The following is a 19,294-nucleotide window of genomic DNA, read 5'->3' as shown; positions in this document are numbered from 1 at the left end:
ATGATAACCTTGGATTAGGTAACACAACATGCCATTGGAACACAGGAGTGATGGTTGCTGATGATGGGTCTCTATAAGCATTTGTAGATATTAAATAAAAAATATGCAATAGTCATTTACAATATTATCAAAGTCTACACTATTTCTGATCAAGTTGATGTTATTTTAATGAAAAAAAATGGGCCTTTCTTTCAAGAACAAGGACATTTCTAAGTGACCCCAAACTTTTGAATGTTAGTGTATGTCACAAGCACAGGATACAGAAGGTGTAAATGGTACTATGAAATGGTTACTTGCATAGTGGAGTCTTTTATTTAGACATGTAGCTAGCTAGCTAAACAATGAACCATAATCCCAACTCATAATGTTACTACCCTGTGTGAATCTGCAGGTAGCTAATCAACTAGGGTAAAATGTTAGCTAGCTAGCTAACATAAGGCTATACTTAATCATTTTTTATTTCACCTTTATTTAACCAGGTAGGCTAGTTGAGAACAAGTTCTCATTTACAACTGCGACCTGGCCAAGATAAAGCATAGCAGTGTGAACAGACAACACAGAGTTACACATGGAGTAAACAATAAACAAGTCAATAACACAGTAGAAAAAAAGAAAAAAGGGTCTATATACATTGTGTGCAAAAGGCATGAGGTAGGCGAATAATTACAATTTAGCAGATTAACACTGGAGTGATAAATGATCAGATGGTCATGTGCAGGAAGATATACTGGTGTGCAAAAGAGCAGAAAAGTAAATAAATAAAAAACAGTATGGGGATGAGGTAGGTAAATTGGGTGGGCTATTTACCGATAGACTATGAACAACTGCAGCGATCGGTTAGCTGCTCAGATAGCAGATGTTTAAAGTTGGTGAGAGAGATAAAAGTCTCCAACTTCAGCGATTTTTGCAATTCGTTCCACTCACAGGCAGCAGAGAACTGGAAGGAAAGTCAGCCAAATGAGGTGTTGGCTTTAGGGATGATCAGTGACATACACCTGCTGGAGCGTGTGCTACGGGTGGGTTTTGCCATCGTGACCAGTGAACTGAGATAAGGCGGAGCTTTACCTAGCATGGACTTGTAGATGACCTGGAGCCAATGGGTCTGACGACGAATATGTAGCGAGGACTAGCCGACTAGAGCATACAAGTCGCAGTGGTGGGTGGTATAAGATGCTTTAGTAACAAAACGGATGGCACTGTGATAAACTGCATCCAGTTTGCTGAGTAGAGTATTGGAAGCTATTTTGTAGATGACATCGCCGAAGTCGAGGATCGGTAGGATAGTCAGTTTTACTAGGGTAAGTTTGGCGGCGTGAGTGAAGGAGGCTTTGTTGCGGAATAGAAAGCAGACTCTAGATTTGATTTTAGATTGGAGATGTTTGATATGAGTCTGGAAGGAGAGTTTACAGTCTAGCCAGACACCTAGGTACTTGTCCACATATTCTAGGTCGGAACCATCCAGGGTGGTGATGCTAGTCGGGCGTGCGGGTGCAGGCAGCGAATGGTTGAAAAGCATGCATTTGGTTTTACTAGCGTTTAAGAGTAGTTGGAGGCCACGGAAGGAGTGTTGTATGGCATTGAAGCTCATTTGGAGGTTAGATAGCACAGTGTCCAAGGAAGGGCCAGAAGTATACAGAATGGTGTCGTCTGCGTAGAGGTGAATCAGGGAATCGCCCGCAGCAAGAGCAACATTATTGATATATACAGTGAAAAGAGTCGGCCCGAGAATTGAACCCTGTGGCACCCCCATCGAGACTGCCAGAGGAACGGACAACATGCCCTCCAATTTGACACATTGAACTCTGTCTGCAAAGTAGTTGGTGAACCAGGCAAGGCAGTCATTAGAAAAACCGAGGCTACTGAGTCTGCCGATAAGAATATGGTGATTGACAGAGTCGAAGGCCTTGGCCAGGTCGATGAAGACGGCTGCACAGTACTGTCTTTTATCGATGGCGGTTATGATATCGTTTAGTACCTTGTACCAGATTGCACAGCGGAGAAGATACGGTGGGATTCGAGATGGTCAGTGATCTGTTTGTTGACTAGGCTTTCGAAGACCTTAGACAGGCAGCGCAGGATGGATATAGGTCTGTAACAGTTTGGGTCCAGGGTGTCTCCCCCTTTGAAGAGGGGGATGACTGCGGCAGCTTTCCAATCCTTGGGGATCTCAGAAGATATGAAAGAGAGGTTGAACAGGCTGGTAATAGGGGTTGCGACAATGGCGGCAGATAGGTTCAGAAATAGAGGGTCCAGATTGTCAAGACCAGCTGATTTGTACGGGTCCAGGTTTTGCAGCTCTTTCAGAACATTTGCTATCTGGATTTGGGTAAAGGAGAAGCTGGGGAGGCTTGGGCGAGTAACTGCGGAGCTGTTGGCCGAGGTTGGAGTGGCCAGGAGGAAGGCATTGCCAGTCGTTGAGAAATGCTCATTGAAGTTTTCGATTATCATGGATTTATCAGTGGTGACCGTGTTACCTAGCCTCAGTGCAGTGGGCAGCTGGGAGGAGGTGCTCTTGATCTCCATGGACTTTAAAGTGTCCCAGAACGTTTTGGAGTTAGCGCAACAGGATGCAAAAAGCTGGCCTTTGCTTTCGTGACTGACTGCATGTATTGGTTCCTGACTTCCCTGAACAGTTGCATTTCGCAGGGACTATTCGATGCTATTGCAGTCCGCCACAGGATGTTTTTGTGCTGGTCGAGGGCAGTCAGGTCTGGATTGAATCAAGGGCTATATCTGTTCTTAGTTCTGCATTTTTTTTAACAGAGCATGCTGATCTAAGATGGTGAGGAAGTTACTTTTAAAGAATGACCAGGCATCCTCAACTGACGGGATGAGGTCAATATCCTTCCAGGATACCCAGGCCAGGTCGATTAGAAAGGCCTGCTCGCAGAAGTGTTTTAGAGAGCGTTTGACAGTGATGAGGGGTGGTCGTTTGACTGCAGGCCTGTAGCGGATACAGGCAATGAGGCAGTGGTCGCTGAGATCATGATTTAAGCGGAGGTGTATTTGGAGGGCCAGTTGGTCAGGATAACGTCTATGAGGGTGCCCTTGTTTACATATTTCGGGTTGTACCTGGTGGTAATAAAGCAAATGGCTCTAAGATACAAATAATATTATTACACAGATCATACACGTAATGTTAGCTAGCGAGTCAGCCTGTTAACATTAGCTAGCTAGCTAACAGTACGCTTTAACTTGCATGAAAATGACTTTCTGACAAAACTAGAAACATATAATATCTTAAAATGTTGCTAGCTAGACTCTTTTACAAGGATGAATGCTTCTCCCTCTCTGTCACAGATGCCGTGGTTGCCCTTATTTTGAAGATGTAATCCAGAGACAGGTGTTTTATAAAAAAGCTTGTGTGTTCTCTTTTTAACTCACTCCACATATTTACAATCAAACGGCAGATCTTTTTTTCCATCTCCTTTGCTGCCATACTCTGCTTCCACCGGGCGTTCCACTGATTTCAAAACTTGGTCCTGCAGAAAGTGGAGAGCAAAACCTTTGAAGTTCTTTGTGAAATCTTTCAAAAAAAGACACGTTAGAAAGGATTACCTACACATACTGAGCAGGTCATGTTATAGACTGAAGCATGCTTACATGGCAGACCAATCCAAAGTCATCTCTCGGCATATCCAGCCATCCATTATTTCAGCCAATCATGGCTACCGGGAAGGTTCCAGTCTTTTTCCATGGCTAAACCATCTAAGCTCATAATTTAACAATTGTATTTGTATTTACAGATGGAATTCAAGTTTGTAATTAAGGAACATGAAAGTATACATGTTCCAGAAGGCATTTCTGCCAAAAAACACATTTTTATCAAAAAAAAATTATCCTGTGAAGTAGTGACACGAGACATATGCCTACTTTCCTAAAACAAGTCACAATTTTGGTTTTCTGGGGAGGCGTTCTGTTATCTCTGCACTGATATAGTCAAAAACAGTGCTATTGTCTCCATGTCTGAACTGGACAGATTTAGTGACATGGGAGATGGTAGCCCGCACACTCCTGTCCCCCAAAGTGTCAAAACACAAAGCTCCTTCTCTTTCCAGTGAGTTCTCTTCATCTGATGTTGCCATTGGAGATTCATACTGGAATGTGCATATGCGTGGGTGTATACAATACACACCATGCAGCTCACATCCAATCCTACCTTACTACTGCTTTCAAACTTGGGTTTCTTTGCTTTTTTAATCATGAGCGGTTAATTCATTACTGTGAATAATGACTCTGATCTGTAAGCTTCCATTTCTCATCTCTTCTCTCTCTTCATATTCCAGCGCTCCTTCGTTAGTGGGATTTTAATTGGCCGTTGGGCTAAGCTGAAAACAATGAAGAATTGATTTCCTTAAACATAATCACCTAAACCAGTCGCCTAATGACTGCTGTCACTGTGGGCTCCGAGGAGAAAAATGACCAGTCGATGCTCTCATTGATGCCCTTCACCTCATCCCACCAAAGGGTAGAAAGCAGAACCACCTACCCCATCTTACCTGTTTGAATTAACCCTTCTAGCTGAGTGACAGCCTGTGTACAGTCCATCCATCAAACACACATGCACGCGCGCATGCACACATACATGTACAGTTTACATTCACATACACAAAGACAAATACACACACACACACAAATGTGCACACACAGGCCAGGAACAGATGCGCACACACAGGCATGCAGCACACAGGCATGTAGCACACAGGCATGCAGCACACAGGCATTCAGCACACAGGCATGCAGCACACAGACATGCAGCACACAGGCATGCAAGCACACACACACAAACAGAATAGACACGTATTAGCCCCATGCTGACATGGTCCAAGTGAGCTTAGGTGTACTGTATGTGGACAGCATAATGTACTGTCCAAGTGCCCATTTGTCCTCTGCATATCACTCCCCTCTGGCCCCATGGTGTCCGATCAGGTCTATTGTACTGCTCACATTCTCTGTCTGCACAGATGGTACTGAGTTAACTGCTCTAATGTCCACCTGGCTGATGGCTGGACATAGAGCTGCTTATCTCACCCCAGGGTCTGGAGCTAAATAACACACACAGGCACGCACACACAATCACACACACGCATGCATTCTGATACATATACACACAGGCATGCCCAAATGCAAGAACACACACACACACATACACAAACACACAAACAGACACACACACGCAAGTCCTATGTTTTGATCAAATATCCCATATGGAGGTGAGATAGAAGAGATGAGTTTGGAAGAAGAGATGATACCATATTCTTTGAATGTCCTTTGAAATTCATTTCATACAGATATCCAATCTTAATTTGACCAGTTTCTCACATCAGAAAAATTATGCTACAGCAACAGGACATGTGAATTATATGGATTATAAATAATGGAAATATTTGCAGGAGTTGATACATTTTTCATTAGGGCAAATCAAGTCTGACATATTTAAGTGGAATTTACAAACTTGAGAAGCCTTTTCAAACCTTGAAAATGCTCTGTGACAACAGAGTGATCAAATGAAGAGGGGACACCGGTACATGTTCATCACACCGGTTTGCATTTCTTATTGACAGAATAATTGATTCCTCATAGCAATGCATTTTCAGAATTTAGGAGTCTGATGGAATCATTGTGGTTTTTGACCAACATCGACAAAAGGCCAGGGGGTATGATAAATATTCCCTAAGTAGTCAAGACTTGAAGGTGGGCATTTTGTGAGGGCTGCCTCTACAACAGGCTTGAAAGCATGTCTCCAGGCAGGAAACTACCAGTAAAATATTGAATAAATCCAACATATTGTGAGTTTTGGGGTTTAAATATAGTGCACTCAAGGGATTCTTTCCTCACTTTTATGGTTTGTGTTATGCCTCATGGCCGTTATACTGTATCAAAAACGAAGCTTGTGGAGAGTGACATTAATTCTGCAGGACAGTGGTGGCCAACATAACTGCAAATGTACTCCTTTTAATCCCAGTATTCTCTGCCTGTGGTCTGGGCATGGCAGACCTTGATGAAAATGTGAAAAGCAAAGTGTTACCAAGCTCAGTTCAGATATTTTTTTCAAGATCGAGCAACTTCAAACGTTGACACAGTCATCCTCCAATAAGACAATATAACGATTTTAGCAGCATGTTTCAAATGCAATACCACCATGAAGAAAATCACACTGCTATAAAAAAGAGGAAACGTTATTTGGCTCCCTTTTACCTATTCTCCCTCTGATCATCCCTCTCTCCTCTCCTCTGTGAGCTCCAGTTTAATTGTTGGACGATGGTGTCTGTGGTGACGGCTGTCAGAGGAAGATGAAGAGTTTTTCCTGGGGCGTGAGGAGAGGGCCACACGGTGATGGAGGGCCCCTCTCCTGCAGCTCCGCTGGCTGCATTAGCACGCCACTTTATAACTATGTGAAAGGGGCACTTCCAATGGCTCCCTCATTACTCACCGGCCCAGTCGGTGCTCTGGCAGGCCCCTGCCCTCTCTCTCTCTATCCATCCTCTCTCTCCATTCTCCTCTCTCCATTTTTTGGAGAGGAGGGACGTCCCTAGGCTCCATCAGCCCCTCGCTCCCCAGGGTGATCCCTATTGTTACTTTGACCCATCAGTGGCACATTTCACCTCCACATTATTTTGACACCCTCTTTTGTCAGAACGAGGTCCATTGTGCTGCAGTTGTTGTAAATGATGTCACCTCTGTAGAAGAGGCATTGTTAGTGGAGGCTGGTTTAACCCAGTCAGCCTGGTTAAGGCCTGGTGTTTGTTGTAATAATGAGATTTAATTGCTCCGTTTCTCCAGGCCTTCACTCCTGAACCTACTGGAACAGATGATTATCATATGCAGGCTCTCAGGGATGCAAGGAGAGCCACATTAATGCAAGAGCAGAGCATGATTTCCTCATCAGGGAGGGATTTGTAATGGATTGAGAAACACCCTGAGAGTCAAATTAGAATCATCTAAATGCCTCTAGGGGCAATTTGCAGCGCATGCTGTGCTGAAGAGGATAACATAGTAATTGCATGTTATGTGCCTTACATTTATTTTCAGCAGTATTTTTACAATGTGTACTATGTGATTATATGAACTCATGATTTAATTAAGTTCAGGTTGTTAAAAACAACAGAAAGGTATTTACCCTCAGATAAATGTAGCCATTTAAAAAGATGAAGTGAGTAACCACAGAAGCTAATTAAAATAAGCATTATGGGCCTATTTAGTACAATGTATTTTTATAGCACACCGTCGATCATTTGTTCTATATAGAATTCAAATCAGGGATCTATTTCATTTCTAACACCATTTTGTACATATACCAAACATCATCGAACATCAACCCTACTCTTGACGTTGTAGTATATGTTCCACAGTAATTAACCAACCAAACTCCTCAGCTCCATGTGTCGGCTAACCACGTGTCTCTGTCCCTCTGTGTGTGTCCTCAGAAGGAGGGACGTGTGAGGTGATCGCAGCCCACCGGTGCTGTAATAAGAACCGTATTGAGGAGCGCTCCCAGACCGTCAAGTGCTCCTGTCTACCGGGAAAGGTGGCCGGGACGACACGCAACAAACCCTCTTGTGTGGATGGTAAGGACATGTTCATAGCATGTTTTTCACTTTTTAATATCACATATGGCTTAATATTCTCAAAAGAAGTAGTTCTCTAAATGTATTGTAGAGGTACTTTTTTTTTACAATCATTTATAGCTAATTGTAATTAAAATTTGCTGGCTTTTACATACTTTTGAATGAGACTGCCACACGTTGAGGTGTTTCAACAGCTTTCTACCTAATGCGGCTCATTCTTACATGAGTAGGGTTGCAAAGCTACTGGTATTTTACCCACGTTACTGGAATTTTCAGTAATTTGAGTAATTAACTGAAAATCTATGGCAGAAATTTAGGTAATTTATACTTGAATAACTTTCAAAAAATGTAGTCATATATAGTATTCATTTTCATATCTCGTCCATATTGTCCATGTAGATACACCATATTGTTCAAGATAAAATAGTCTAATTAATGAAAGGACAAAGGCACTATTTTCAAATACCTTTTCCAACTATTGACATTTTTCACAACTGTCACCAGTTTGACGCCACAACATTTACAACAAGTACATATTGACATAGTAAAATAAATCAGTGTAAAAATAAAATATGAATGATATTTCATGCTGAAATCCTCATATTAAACGACCGAGGGTGTTGATGTTTTATATTTACGATAATGTTTTACAGCTTTGTCATCCCATTTTATTAATTAAAAAATAATGTTATTGAATTATTTCATATAGTTTACATGTGATAAGGCCACACAGAGGGGCAGAGATAATTACACCTGTGATAATCTGAAGTATCCCAAAAGGGCCACCCGATACTAGTCTACAATCCTTGAAAGATGCCAACATTCTGGTAGTTTACTGGTAAACTTCAAAAGTGTCAAATAATATACTCTATGTATGACTCTCTTCTGTCCTAATGAAGTCAATTAAGATAATATCAAAGCACTCTAAATTGGAGACTAAATCGAATCTGGGTGAGTGCTGCAAAGGATTGTGGGAGACAAGCAATACGTTAGATGCACAGCTGAGGACATGAGAATTACCCATGTTGAATATTGCATGGCCCAAGGCATCTTAGGTTCATAAATGAAAAAATAAAAAACTGTCCTCACAAAGGAACGACATAGTCTTCATCATGAATGACGGTACTATGAGGAGGCGTATGTCTGCCCTCTTCAATCCATTTCATTGGCTTGTTTAACGACATCTGACACATGAGACCGACAAAGCTAAGCAAATTCATCCTTGGAACCAACAGCGTAAACTTTTTGAAAGTTCTGAACTGAGCTCCTAAGGCTAAGGACTCCGAACTTGGTTGACTTACTAAATTTAAGAAAGCCGGCGTGTTCCACAGCTACTGGTTGCGTGCCACGTCATCAACTGTGTCATTGACTGACAAATTTCTATGACATACAGTTGAAGTCGGGAGTCTACATACACCTTAGCCAATTACATTTAAACTCAGTTTTTCACAATTCCTGACATTTTATCCGAGTAAAAATTCCCTGTCTTAGGTCAGTTAGGATCACCGCTTTATTTTAAGAATGTTACATGTCAGAATAATAGTAGAGAGAATGATTTATTTCAGCTTTTATTTCTTTCATCACATTCCCAGTGGGTTAGAAGGTTACATACACTCAATTAGTATTTGATAGCATTGCCTTTAAATTGTTTAACTTGGGTCAAACATTTAGGGTAGCCTTACACAAGTTTTCCACAATAAGTTGGGTAAATGTTGTCCCATTCCTCCTGACAGAGCTGGTGTAACTGAGTCAGGTTTGTAGGCTTCCTTGCTCGCAGGTTTGTAGGCCTCCTTGCTCACACACTTTTTCAGTTCTGCCCACAAAATGTCAATAGGATTGAGGGCTTTGTGATCGCCACTCCAAAACCTTGACTTTGTTGTCCTTAAGCCATTTTGCCACAACTTTGGAAGTTTCCTTGGGGTCATTGTCCATTTGGAGGATCTGTTTGTGACCAATCTTGAGATATTGCTTCAATATATCCACATCATTTTCCTCCCTCATGATGCCATCTATTTTGTGAAGTGCACCAGTTCCTCCTGCAGCAAAGCATCCCCACACATGATGCTGCCACCTCCCGTGCTTCACAGTTGGGATGGTGTTCTTCGGGCTTGCAGGCCTCCTGGTCAATATTGCCAAACAGTTCTATTTTTGTTTCATCAGACCAGAGAACATTTCTCCAAAAAGTACGATCTTTGTCCCCATGTGCAGTTGCAAACCGTAGTCTGGCTTTTTTATGGCGGTTTTGGAGCAGTTGCTTCTTCCTTGCTGGGTGTCCTTTCAGGTTATGTCTATACAGGACTAGTTTTACTGTGGATATAGATACTTTTGTAGCTGTTTCCTCCAGCATCTTCACAAGGTCCTTTGCTGTTGTTCTGGGATCATTTGCACTTTTTGCACCAAAGTGCGTTCATCTCTAGGAGACAGAACGCGTCTTCTTCCTGAGCGGTATGACAGCTGCGTGGTCCTATGGTGTTTATACTTGCGTACTATTGTTTGTACAGATGAACGTGGTATCTTCAGGCATTTGGAAATTGCTCCCAAGGATGATCCAGACTTGTGGAGGTCTACAATATTTTTTCTGAGGTCTTGGCTGATTTCTTTTGATTTTCCCATGATGTCAAGCAAAGAGACACTGAGTTTGAAGGTAAGCCTTGAAATATATCCACAGGTACACCTCCAAATTATATCAATTAGCCTATCAGAAGATTCTAAAGCCATGACATCATTTTTTTGAATTTTCCAAGCTGCTTAAAGGCACAGTCGACTTAGTGTCTGTAAACTTCTAAAACACTGGAATTGTGATAAGGTGAATTATAAGGGAAATAATCTGTCTGTAAACAATTGTTGGAAAAATTAGTTGATGGCCTAACCAACTTGCCAAAACTATATTTTGTTAACAAGAAATTTGTGGTGGTTGAAAAACAAGTTTTAATGACTCCAACCTAAGTGTATGTAAACCTCCGACTTCAACTGTATATTGCTTTAGCTGATACTTCAAATACCTATCCAGCCGTTGTAAGCTCTGTTAAGCATCCATAATGTCTGAGCATAGGACCGCACCCAACATGTTATTAAGTGCATTTCACAAAGGGAAAACCCACCTGAATGAAAAGATATAGTGTAGTATGTTAGACTAATTGATATCCTTACATTGCCTTGGTGTGATAGAGTTTGATATGCTCAAGATATGAGGAGAGTTGAGAGGATGGGGAGTGAGGTGGTGGGGAGGGGAAAATGAATGGAGATGGTAGGAGAAGGGGATAGGCGGATGCAGAGGAGGGAAGGGAGGGCTGGGAGATGCTCACACTTCATGCCTCGGTGCTCCTGGCTCCTGCAGTGAGGAAAGAATCACTGTACCTGTTACTGTATTAATTAACAGCCTGTTATATAGAGAGAGGGGATGGAAATGGAACTGACAAGTCACTGAGCAGCGTTGTTCCAGCAGTGAGCACCACGGCACCCTAGAAGGAGGGAGGAGGCGTGCCAGTGGTGCATATACCTCTTTCAGGTGAAACTACAGAGAAAAAAAACAGATGCCATTTTGTACTCATGATAATAACTTTGCATTTACATTTTTGTCATTTAGGAGACGCTCTTATTCAGAGCGACTTACAGGAGCAATTAGGGTTAAGTGCCTTGCTCAAGGGCACATAGACAGATTTTTTTACCTAGTCGGCTCAGGGAATAGAACCAGTTGGTACAATTCGCAGGAGTCCGCAATCAAGGAACATCAATGAAAGTGTTAAGACTTTAGTGTGTGAACTCTCTCTGAAAGTTGTTTGTTTGGAGCCTGCGGGCCCCTGTTCAACTCCTTGAGGGATTATAGACCTGTGTAGTCAATGTCCCGTGACTGTCCCCTCAGTGGTGGGGTGGGGCATGGTGGGGTGCGCTGGCCCAGATGGAACTCATCCCCAGGTCTCCTATTATTAATGCTGCATCTACGATGAGTAACGATGCTGCTACCCAGCCGGGCTCATCTTACCCTCCAGTGGATACCTGCTGTGTTTGTCCCATAGACACACACACTCGGCACCCTATCTTCCCTACACGTGCACCAAGTCCTGTACTGAGTGGCAAGATGTAGAGATCGATTACTCTCCTTTGAGACAGCATCCTGGGTGTATTAACTGTCATTAGCATCAAACCAGGCAAACCCCTCAACAGAACAGAGAAAAGCGACTGAAAAGGGACAGTTCCACTTACATTCGTTTATATGTAATATTTACTCCTTTGTGGATATGCAAGATGTGTATTTGTGTGATTCTTCCTTTGGGATTGGTAAATGATTGGGGTATTTATTAATGCATGGGAATGTGGTGCTTGTGTTGGAGGCTGGTGCCTCACATACTCGGTGGGGAAGTGCTATAAGCTTATCCCTGCTTGGGAATTGATTATTAGCTTTGACAAGTAGAACTACGTCCCAGTTATGTCAGGGCCAACAAGGCTTTTAGTGAGGAACATCCCTTTTAACAAGTCAAACACTCAGGCTTATTTCTCACAGCCCATGCTAGGCCAATGCAATATGCTCAAATTAGGCGCCTGTCACTGCACCACTGCCTTTATCCTGCTATGAGAAACGCAAGCGCACAAACACTGTACACATACTTTTACACACACACACACACACACACACACACACACACACACACACACACACACACACACACACACACACACACACACACACACGCCCAGAATGCTGTTTGCACCATGCCACAGACAGCGCACATACTATTTATACTGTAGCAGTGATGATCTCTTGTCACAAGCAATACACACACACTTTCTCTCATACATACACATACTGTACAGTACACACACAGACACACATTTATTTTCCCTCTTGGGCATATTAAGTGTGGTGCTAGCCGCTGATGGAGAATAAACCCTTCTGTTTGGCTGTGGGCGGGTAATACTGAGCATGACAGGTTGTCATGGTACATTTGAGCAACGTCCAGGGGGAAACGACACATGGACGCTAGCTACTTCAAGGGTGGAAAGAGATGCCTGATTCCTCCACACACTCTGCTGATCAAAAGAACCATCTAAATAGCTGCAGAATATCAAAAGCACTCGGACTAAACTACATAGTTTGAAAAGGCCCTTCAAAAGACAGTCTTTTCCCTACGCAAGGCCATTACCATCATTAGTGATATCAATGTTTCAAAGAGAATACTTACGTCATTATATCTGAAGATGTGAAATGCTACATACACTGAGTATACAAAACCTAAAGAACACCTGCTCTGTCCATGACATAGGCTGACCAGGTGAATCCATGTGAGAGCTATGATCCCTTATTGATGTCACTTGTTAAATCCTCTCCAATCCATGTAGATGAAGGAGAGGAGGCATGTTAAAGAAGGATATAGAAGCCTTGAGACGATTGAGACATGGACTGTGTATGGGTGCCATTCAGAGGGTGAATGGGCAAGACTAAATATTTATGTGCCTTTGAACGGTTTGTGTCAAGAACTGCAACGCTGCAGGGTTTTTCACACTCAACAGTTTCCCGTGTGTATCAAGAATATTCCACCACCCAAAGGACATCCAGCCATCTTGACACAACTGTGGTAAGCATTGGAGTCAACGTGGGCCAGCATCCCTGTGGAACGCTTTCGACACCTTGTAGAGTCCATGCCCTGATGAATTGAGGCTGTTCTGAGGGCAAAAGGGGGTACAACTCAATACTACAAAGCTGTTCTTAATGTTTGGTATACTCAGTGCCGTTCATAATATGATGCAGCAGGATCATCAAGAAAGGCAAGAATAAAATAATTTTCTTCTACTGTACACACTGCTCAGACTATACAGAGGAGATGTATTCTTTATACACACACACACACACTTGTGCTGGCTGTGTGTGTGTGGATGCATTAAAACAATGCTTCAGACCTGGCTTTCCACTATTAACTTGCCTCACAGTTGACAGTGCAAAGTCTAAATCCAATGACATCTCAACAAAGTCACACAAAATGAACATCAAATTCACTTATTGGAAGACCTCTGTCTTTCCCAACATGCTTTACTCAGTTATAGACCCACTTGTGATGAGTAAGCCTGCAAGGCCTCAACCTGGTGCCAATACAAGGTCAGCAGAACAGGGCAGTAGCTCCTGTAGAAGAACAATGCCTCCTCTCTCGCTGCACGCCCGCCGACAGGAGCAAAGTAAAAATATAAATACTAAAGAAAGGCTGCATGAGTCAGAGTTTTTTAAATGTATTTTTATTTATTATTGAACGAAACCAGGTAGCTAACGTCCTCCAACTTTGTTGCATTCCGCAAAACTCTTCCACAAAAGCGGACATCATTGGACACTTGACAATTCAACTGACAAGACAGGAAGTGCTCAGCCAGTCATTCAGCCAGCCAGGGCTATTCTTTGTGTTCCACGCTCTGCATAGTTCAACATATACTACTTCACGTTCCATCCATTGTCAACGTTCTTTTTGCAAGAGCAATTGTACAGGTTACAATTGACAAGTCATGGGAACTTCAAGAACTCTCACCAGAGGTGATACAGTTCTACAACGACCACTCAGGTACACTTCAAGAAGAAAAAAAACACACTTTCAGAAGCACATACACATACAGTGGGGAGAACAAGTATTTGATACACTGCCGATTTTGCAGGTTTTCCTACTTACAAAGCATGCAGAGGTCTGTAATTGTTTATCATAGGTACACTTCAACTGTGAGAGACAGACACTAAAACAAAAATCCAGAATATCACATTGTATGATTTTTAAGTAATTAATTTGCATTTTATTGCGTGACATAATGATTTGATACATCAGAAAAGCAGAATTTAATAATTGGTACAGAAACCTTTGTTTGCAATTACAGAGATCACAAGTTTCCTGCAGTTCTTGACCAGGTTTGCACACACTGCAGCAGGGATTTTGGCCCACTCCTCCATACAGACCTTCTCATAATCCTTCAGGTTTCGGGGCTGTCGCTGGGCAATACGGACTTTCAGCTCCCTCCAAAGATTTTCCATTGGGTTCAGGTCTGGAGACTGGCTAGGCCACTCCAGGACCTTGAGATGCTTCTTACGCAGCCACTCCTTAGTTGCCCTGGCTGTGTGTTTCGGGTCGTTGTCATGACCCAGCCACTACCCATCTTCAATGCTCTTACTGAGGGAAGGAGGTTGTTGGCCAAGATCTCACGATACATGGCCCCATCCATGCTCCCCTCTATGGTGCAGTCGTCATGTCCCCTTTGCAGAAAAGCATCCCCAAAGAATGATGTTTCCACCTCCATGCTTCACGGTTGGGATGGTGTCTTGGGGTTATACTCATCCTTCTTCTTCCTCCAAACATGGCGAGTGGAGTTTAGACCAAAAAGCTCTATTTTTGTCTAATCAGACCACATTCCTCCTCTGGATCATCCAGATGGTCATTGGCAAACTTCAGACAGGCCTGGACATGTGCTGGCTTGAGCAGGGGGACCTTGCGCGCGCTGCAGGATTTTAATCCATGACGGCGTAGTGTGTTACTAATGGTTTTCTTTGAGACTGTGGTCCCAGCTCTCTTCAGGTCATTGACCAGGTCCTGCCGTGTAGTTCTGGGCTGATCCCTAACCTTCCTCATGATCATTGATGCCCCACGAGGTGAGATCTTGCATGGAGTCCCAGACCGAGGGTGATTGACCGTCATCTTGAACTTATTCCATTTTCTAATAATTGCGCCAACAGTTGTTGCCTTCTCACCAACCTGCTTGCCTATTGTCCTGTAGCCCATCCCAGCCTTGTGCAGGTCTACAATTTTATCCCTGATGTCCTTACACAGCTCTCTGGTCTTGGCCATTGTGGAGAGGTTGTAGTCTGTTTGATTGAGTGTGTGGACAGTTGTCTTTTATACAGGTAACGAGTTCAAACAGGTGCAGTTAATACAGGGAATGAGTGAAGAACAGGAGGGCTTCTTAAAGAAAAACTAACAGGTCTGTGAGAGCCGGAATTCTTACTGGTTAGTAGGTGATCAAATACTTATGTCATGCAATAAAATGCTAATTAATTACTTAAAAATCATACAATGTGATTTTCTGTTTTAGATTCCGTCTCTCACAGTTGATGTGTAACTATGATAAAAACTACATACCTCTACATGCTTTGTAAGTAGGAAAACCTGCAAAATCGGCAGTGTATCAAATACTTGTTCTCCCCACTGTACATTACACACACACACACACACACAAACACACACACACACATACACTCACACACGCAAATATACACTTTTCAAATTCCATAAATACAGGCTGTAGTCCCTGGGTAGTCATTATGGGTGTAAAATCTTGGACATGTAATAATTGAGAGGCCAAACAATAGTGTCTGTATAGCTAATCAAGAGCCAGTCTGGTACTGTGCAGAGCTGTGATTAATACAAAATAATGGCTTGTGAAACTGACCTCAGATCTAGGGTCTCTGTCTCGGCCCCTCCATAATCACACACTGGCTTCATTATTCCAGCTCTGTTGACCTTCCCCAGCCTTATTACTGCCATTACAAAATGGCTAGTCTCCCTGGGACTTCAGCCAGGCTCATCTCTCTGTGTAAGGACTGATCAGGCCTCTTCATTAAAACAATCAGCTCATTATACCCAGTTTGGGGGTTTGTTACTGGTCTGGTGAGATAGGACTCCCATGACTGATTGATTTGGAAATGAATGAGTGATGGGTTAGAGACACAGACACCGATTGATGAGGTACTGTAGATTTATTGGAGAGTAGAAGAGTGCTTCTGACTATTAGAGGCTGGAGGGACACGGTGCCAGACAGAGGCGCACTGGAGGGCCAGAGGGGCGTTAGAGAGAGGCAGAGGGAGGCAGGGAGAGTTCCCCGTTACCCAGTATTTTACTTTAGGTGTACAAAACCTAAAGTAAAATACTCAAAAACAAAACTTAAGAACACGAAGCATAGAAATAGCGCAGATAGAACATATCTACCGCTTCTTAGACGTGCTTTAATTGAGAATGACAGATCTATAACTTTCTATGTGAATTTGGTCAGGTCACCCAAAAATGTACACATTGCAGCTTTAACTACCCATTGAATCTTCAGGCATGCCCTCAAAACTCAACTGGGACAACATTCAATTATGTTCGCTCATCTGTCAACGTGTTCAAACATTGTGTAACATTGTGTTACCTGTCAGACATGTGTTAGGTTCAATCTATCACACACTGTAACTACCCCTGTGTGGATGCTTGACTATGGGGACGTCATCTACAGGTCAGCATGCAAGGGAGCCCTTGAGAATCTAGACATGCTTTATCATTATGTCATTCTGCCAGGTTTTCCCCTTACACCTCTCATCATATGCGTTCTACACTGAGTTTACAAAACATTAAGAACACCTTCCTAATCTTGACTTGCACCCCCTTTTGCCCTCAGAACAGCCTCAATTCGATGAAAGGACTAACACAATTGGTCTCTACAAGGTCTTAAAAGTGTTCCAAAGGGATGCTGGCCCATGTTGACTCATGCTGGCCCATGTTGTTCTGTATTGACTTTGTGTTTGTCATAATGTCCCTGTGCTTCTGTGTTGTGATGTCTGTCTTGTCCTATGATTTCAATGTTTTTTTGTTAATGTATTTATTGCACCGCACGTCACTTAACCTCAATGTAACGCTGGATTATGCTTTAAGAGATGTAGAAGAGATGACATGTAGAACAGAGGTCTTCACGGATCCACTTGTACCAAGGGGGTCCCAATCCAGAATTCTAAGTATTGTCACGCTCTGAGTCGGATCTTATATGATTGTCACAGGTCTCAGGTATGTGTAGTTTTAACTGACTTGTCCAGAAGGATCCATACAGATCCAAACGCGACTGCAGCAGTAGAAAGTGAGAAATTGTATACTTTATTCTGCTGCTCTTGCTTTTCACGAGAGTGACGCATGGCCCGTGTAGGTTGTTGTTGTTGTTGGCCAATCATACGTCATCAAAGAGTCACGGAGCCTCCATGTGTGGCAAAAGTTAGGAGATATATAATCAATGGAACATGGAATTAAAATTATGGAATTAAAAGTTAATGGAGATGGATAGGCAGTGGTGTAAAGTACTTAAGCAAAAATACTTTAAAGTACTACTTAATTCGTTTTGGGGGTATCTGTACTTTACTATCGATATTTTTGACAACTTTTACTTTTAATTCACTACATTTCTAAAGAAAATAATGTACTTTTTACTCCCCAAAAACATTTTCCCTGACTTTTGAATGCTAAACAGGACAGAAAATGGTCCAATTCACACACTTCTCAAGAGAACATCCCTGGTTTTACCTAATGCCACTGATCTGGCAGAATCAGTAAACACAAATACTTTGGTTGTGTTGGAGTGTGCCTCTGGCTATCCGTAAATAAAAGAAAAAATACAATTGTGCTGTCTGATTTGCTTAATATAAGGAATTTTAAATTATTAATTATTCATAATTAATAATTATTTTACTGTAACTTTGGATACTTAAGTATATTTTAGCAATTACATTTACTTTTGATACTTAAGTTAACTTAAAACCAAATACTTTTAGACTTTTACTCAAGTAGTATTTTACTGGATTACTTTATTATTTTACTGGGTGGCTTTCACTTTTACTTGAGTCAATTTCTATTAAGGTATAGTTACTTTTACTCAAATATGACAATTGGGGACTTTTTCCACCACTGAGGATAGGCTACAACAACCAAGAGCAAAATGTTAGGCTGCTACTTAATATTCTGAATTGAGATGTTGTTGTTTGTAACTGTGTAGGACGAGAAAGTGCATGCAGCCTGAATTAGTCTAGCTAGCTAGCTTAAGTAGCTCCTCCTGGTTTGATGCAGTCAAGACAGGTACAATATAATCATATTGAATGATAAATAACCTAGCTTTGGCAGTTATCTACTATTGCGTCTTCTCCCTGCTCCCCGTGTCACTCACTCACTCACTTACTCAGAGTAGTGTCAGTCAATTAAGTCAGTTAATTGACTGACACTACAAGTCAGTTACAATTACACGTACCCGAGACCCATGACCATCAGATCAGACTCTCAGACCCGTGACATAGAAAACGTTTTGGTCCCATGAAGACCTCTAATGCAGAATTTGATACATCATGATTGTGCCAATTATATTTTATTTTATTTTATTTAACCTTTATTTAACCAGGTAGGCCAGTTGAGAACAAGTTCTCATTTACAACTGCGACCTGGCCAAGATTAAGCAAAGCAGTGCGACAAAAACAACAACACAGAGTTACCAATGGGATAAACAAACGTACACAATAGATATAACACAATAGAAAACACACAATAACACAATAGAAAACACAATGTGTGCAAAAAAAATAATATATTTTTAAAAAAGAAAAAGAAAAAAAGAAAACACAATGTACATTGTGTGCAAAAGTAGTAAGATTTGGGAGGTAAGGCAATACATAGGCCATAGAGGAAAAATAAATATGACAGACAGACCGACATTTTTGTGATGACCAGGCCTTGCACTGTAGGTAATTTACCCAGGGACCACCGTCCTGCTTTAATAATCCACATCCCCTCCATAGTTCTCGTCAGGAGAGGAGGGGAAACAGGAGGGGTCATGAAGTCGCTGTGGTTGTGACTTTAGTGTTGGTAGTGGGAAAGGGAGAAAGGGGGAGGTAGGAGTGGAGTGGACGTCTGGGTGGTGAGGAATGGATCCCAGCCCATAGAATGGAACTTTTCCAGCTGCCATGGTCGCTGAGAGAGATG

The 19,294-nt window shown here is 42.2% G+C and overlaps 1 protein-coding gene across 1 annotated transcript in view; it reads left to right on the top strand.

Moving 5' to 3' along the window:
• Window positions 1-19,294, top strand: part of LOC115138175 (chemokine-like protein TAFA-1) — a 291,162-nt gene that overhangs the window by 256,926 nt on the left and 14,942 nt on the right. The window contains exon 3 of the mRNA XM_029674723.2: window positions 7,428-7,568. Coding sequence (XP_029530583.1) covers window positions 7,428-7,568 — 141 coding nt within the window. The remainder of the gene's footprint in view (window positions 1-7,427; window positions 7,569-19,294) is intronic.

Source organism: Oncorhynchus nerka, linkage group LG2, assembly GCF_034236695.1.
Source record: "Oncorhynchus nerka isolate Pitt River linkage group LG2, Oner_Uvic_2.0, whole genome shotgun sequence".
NCBI classification, from domain to species: Eukaryota; Metazoa; Chordata; class Actinopteri; order Salmoniformes; family Salmonidae; genus Oncorhynchus; species Oncorhynchus nerka.
Note: the sequence above shows the minus strand (reverse complement) of the source record. Positions and strands in the feature narration are given on the sequence as shown.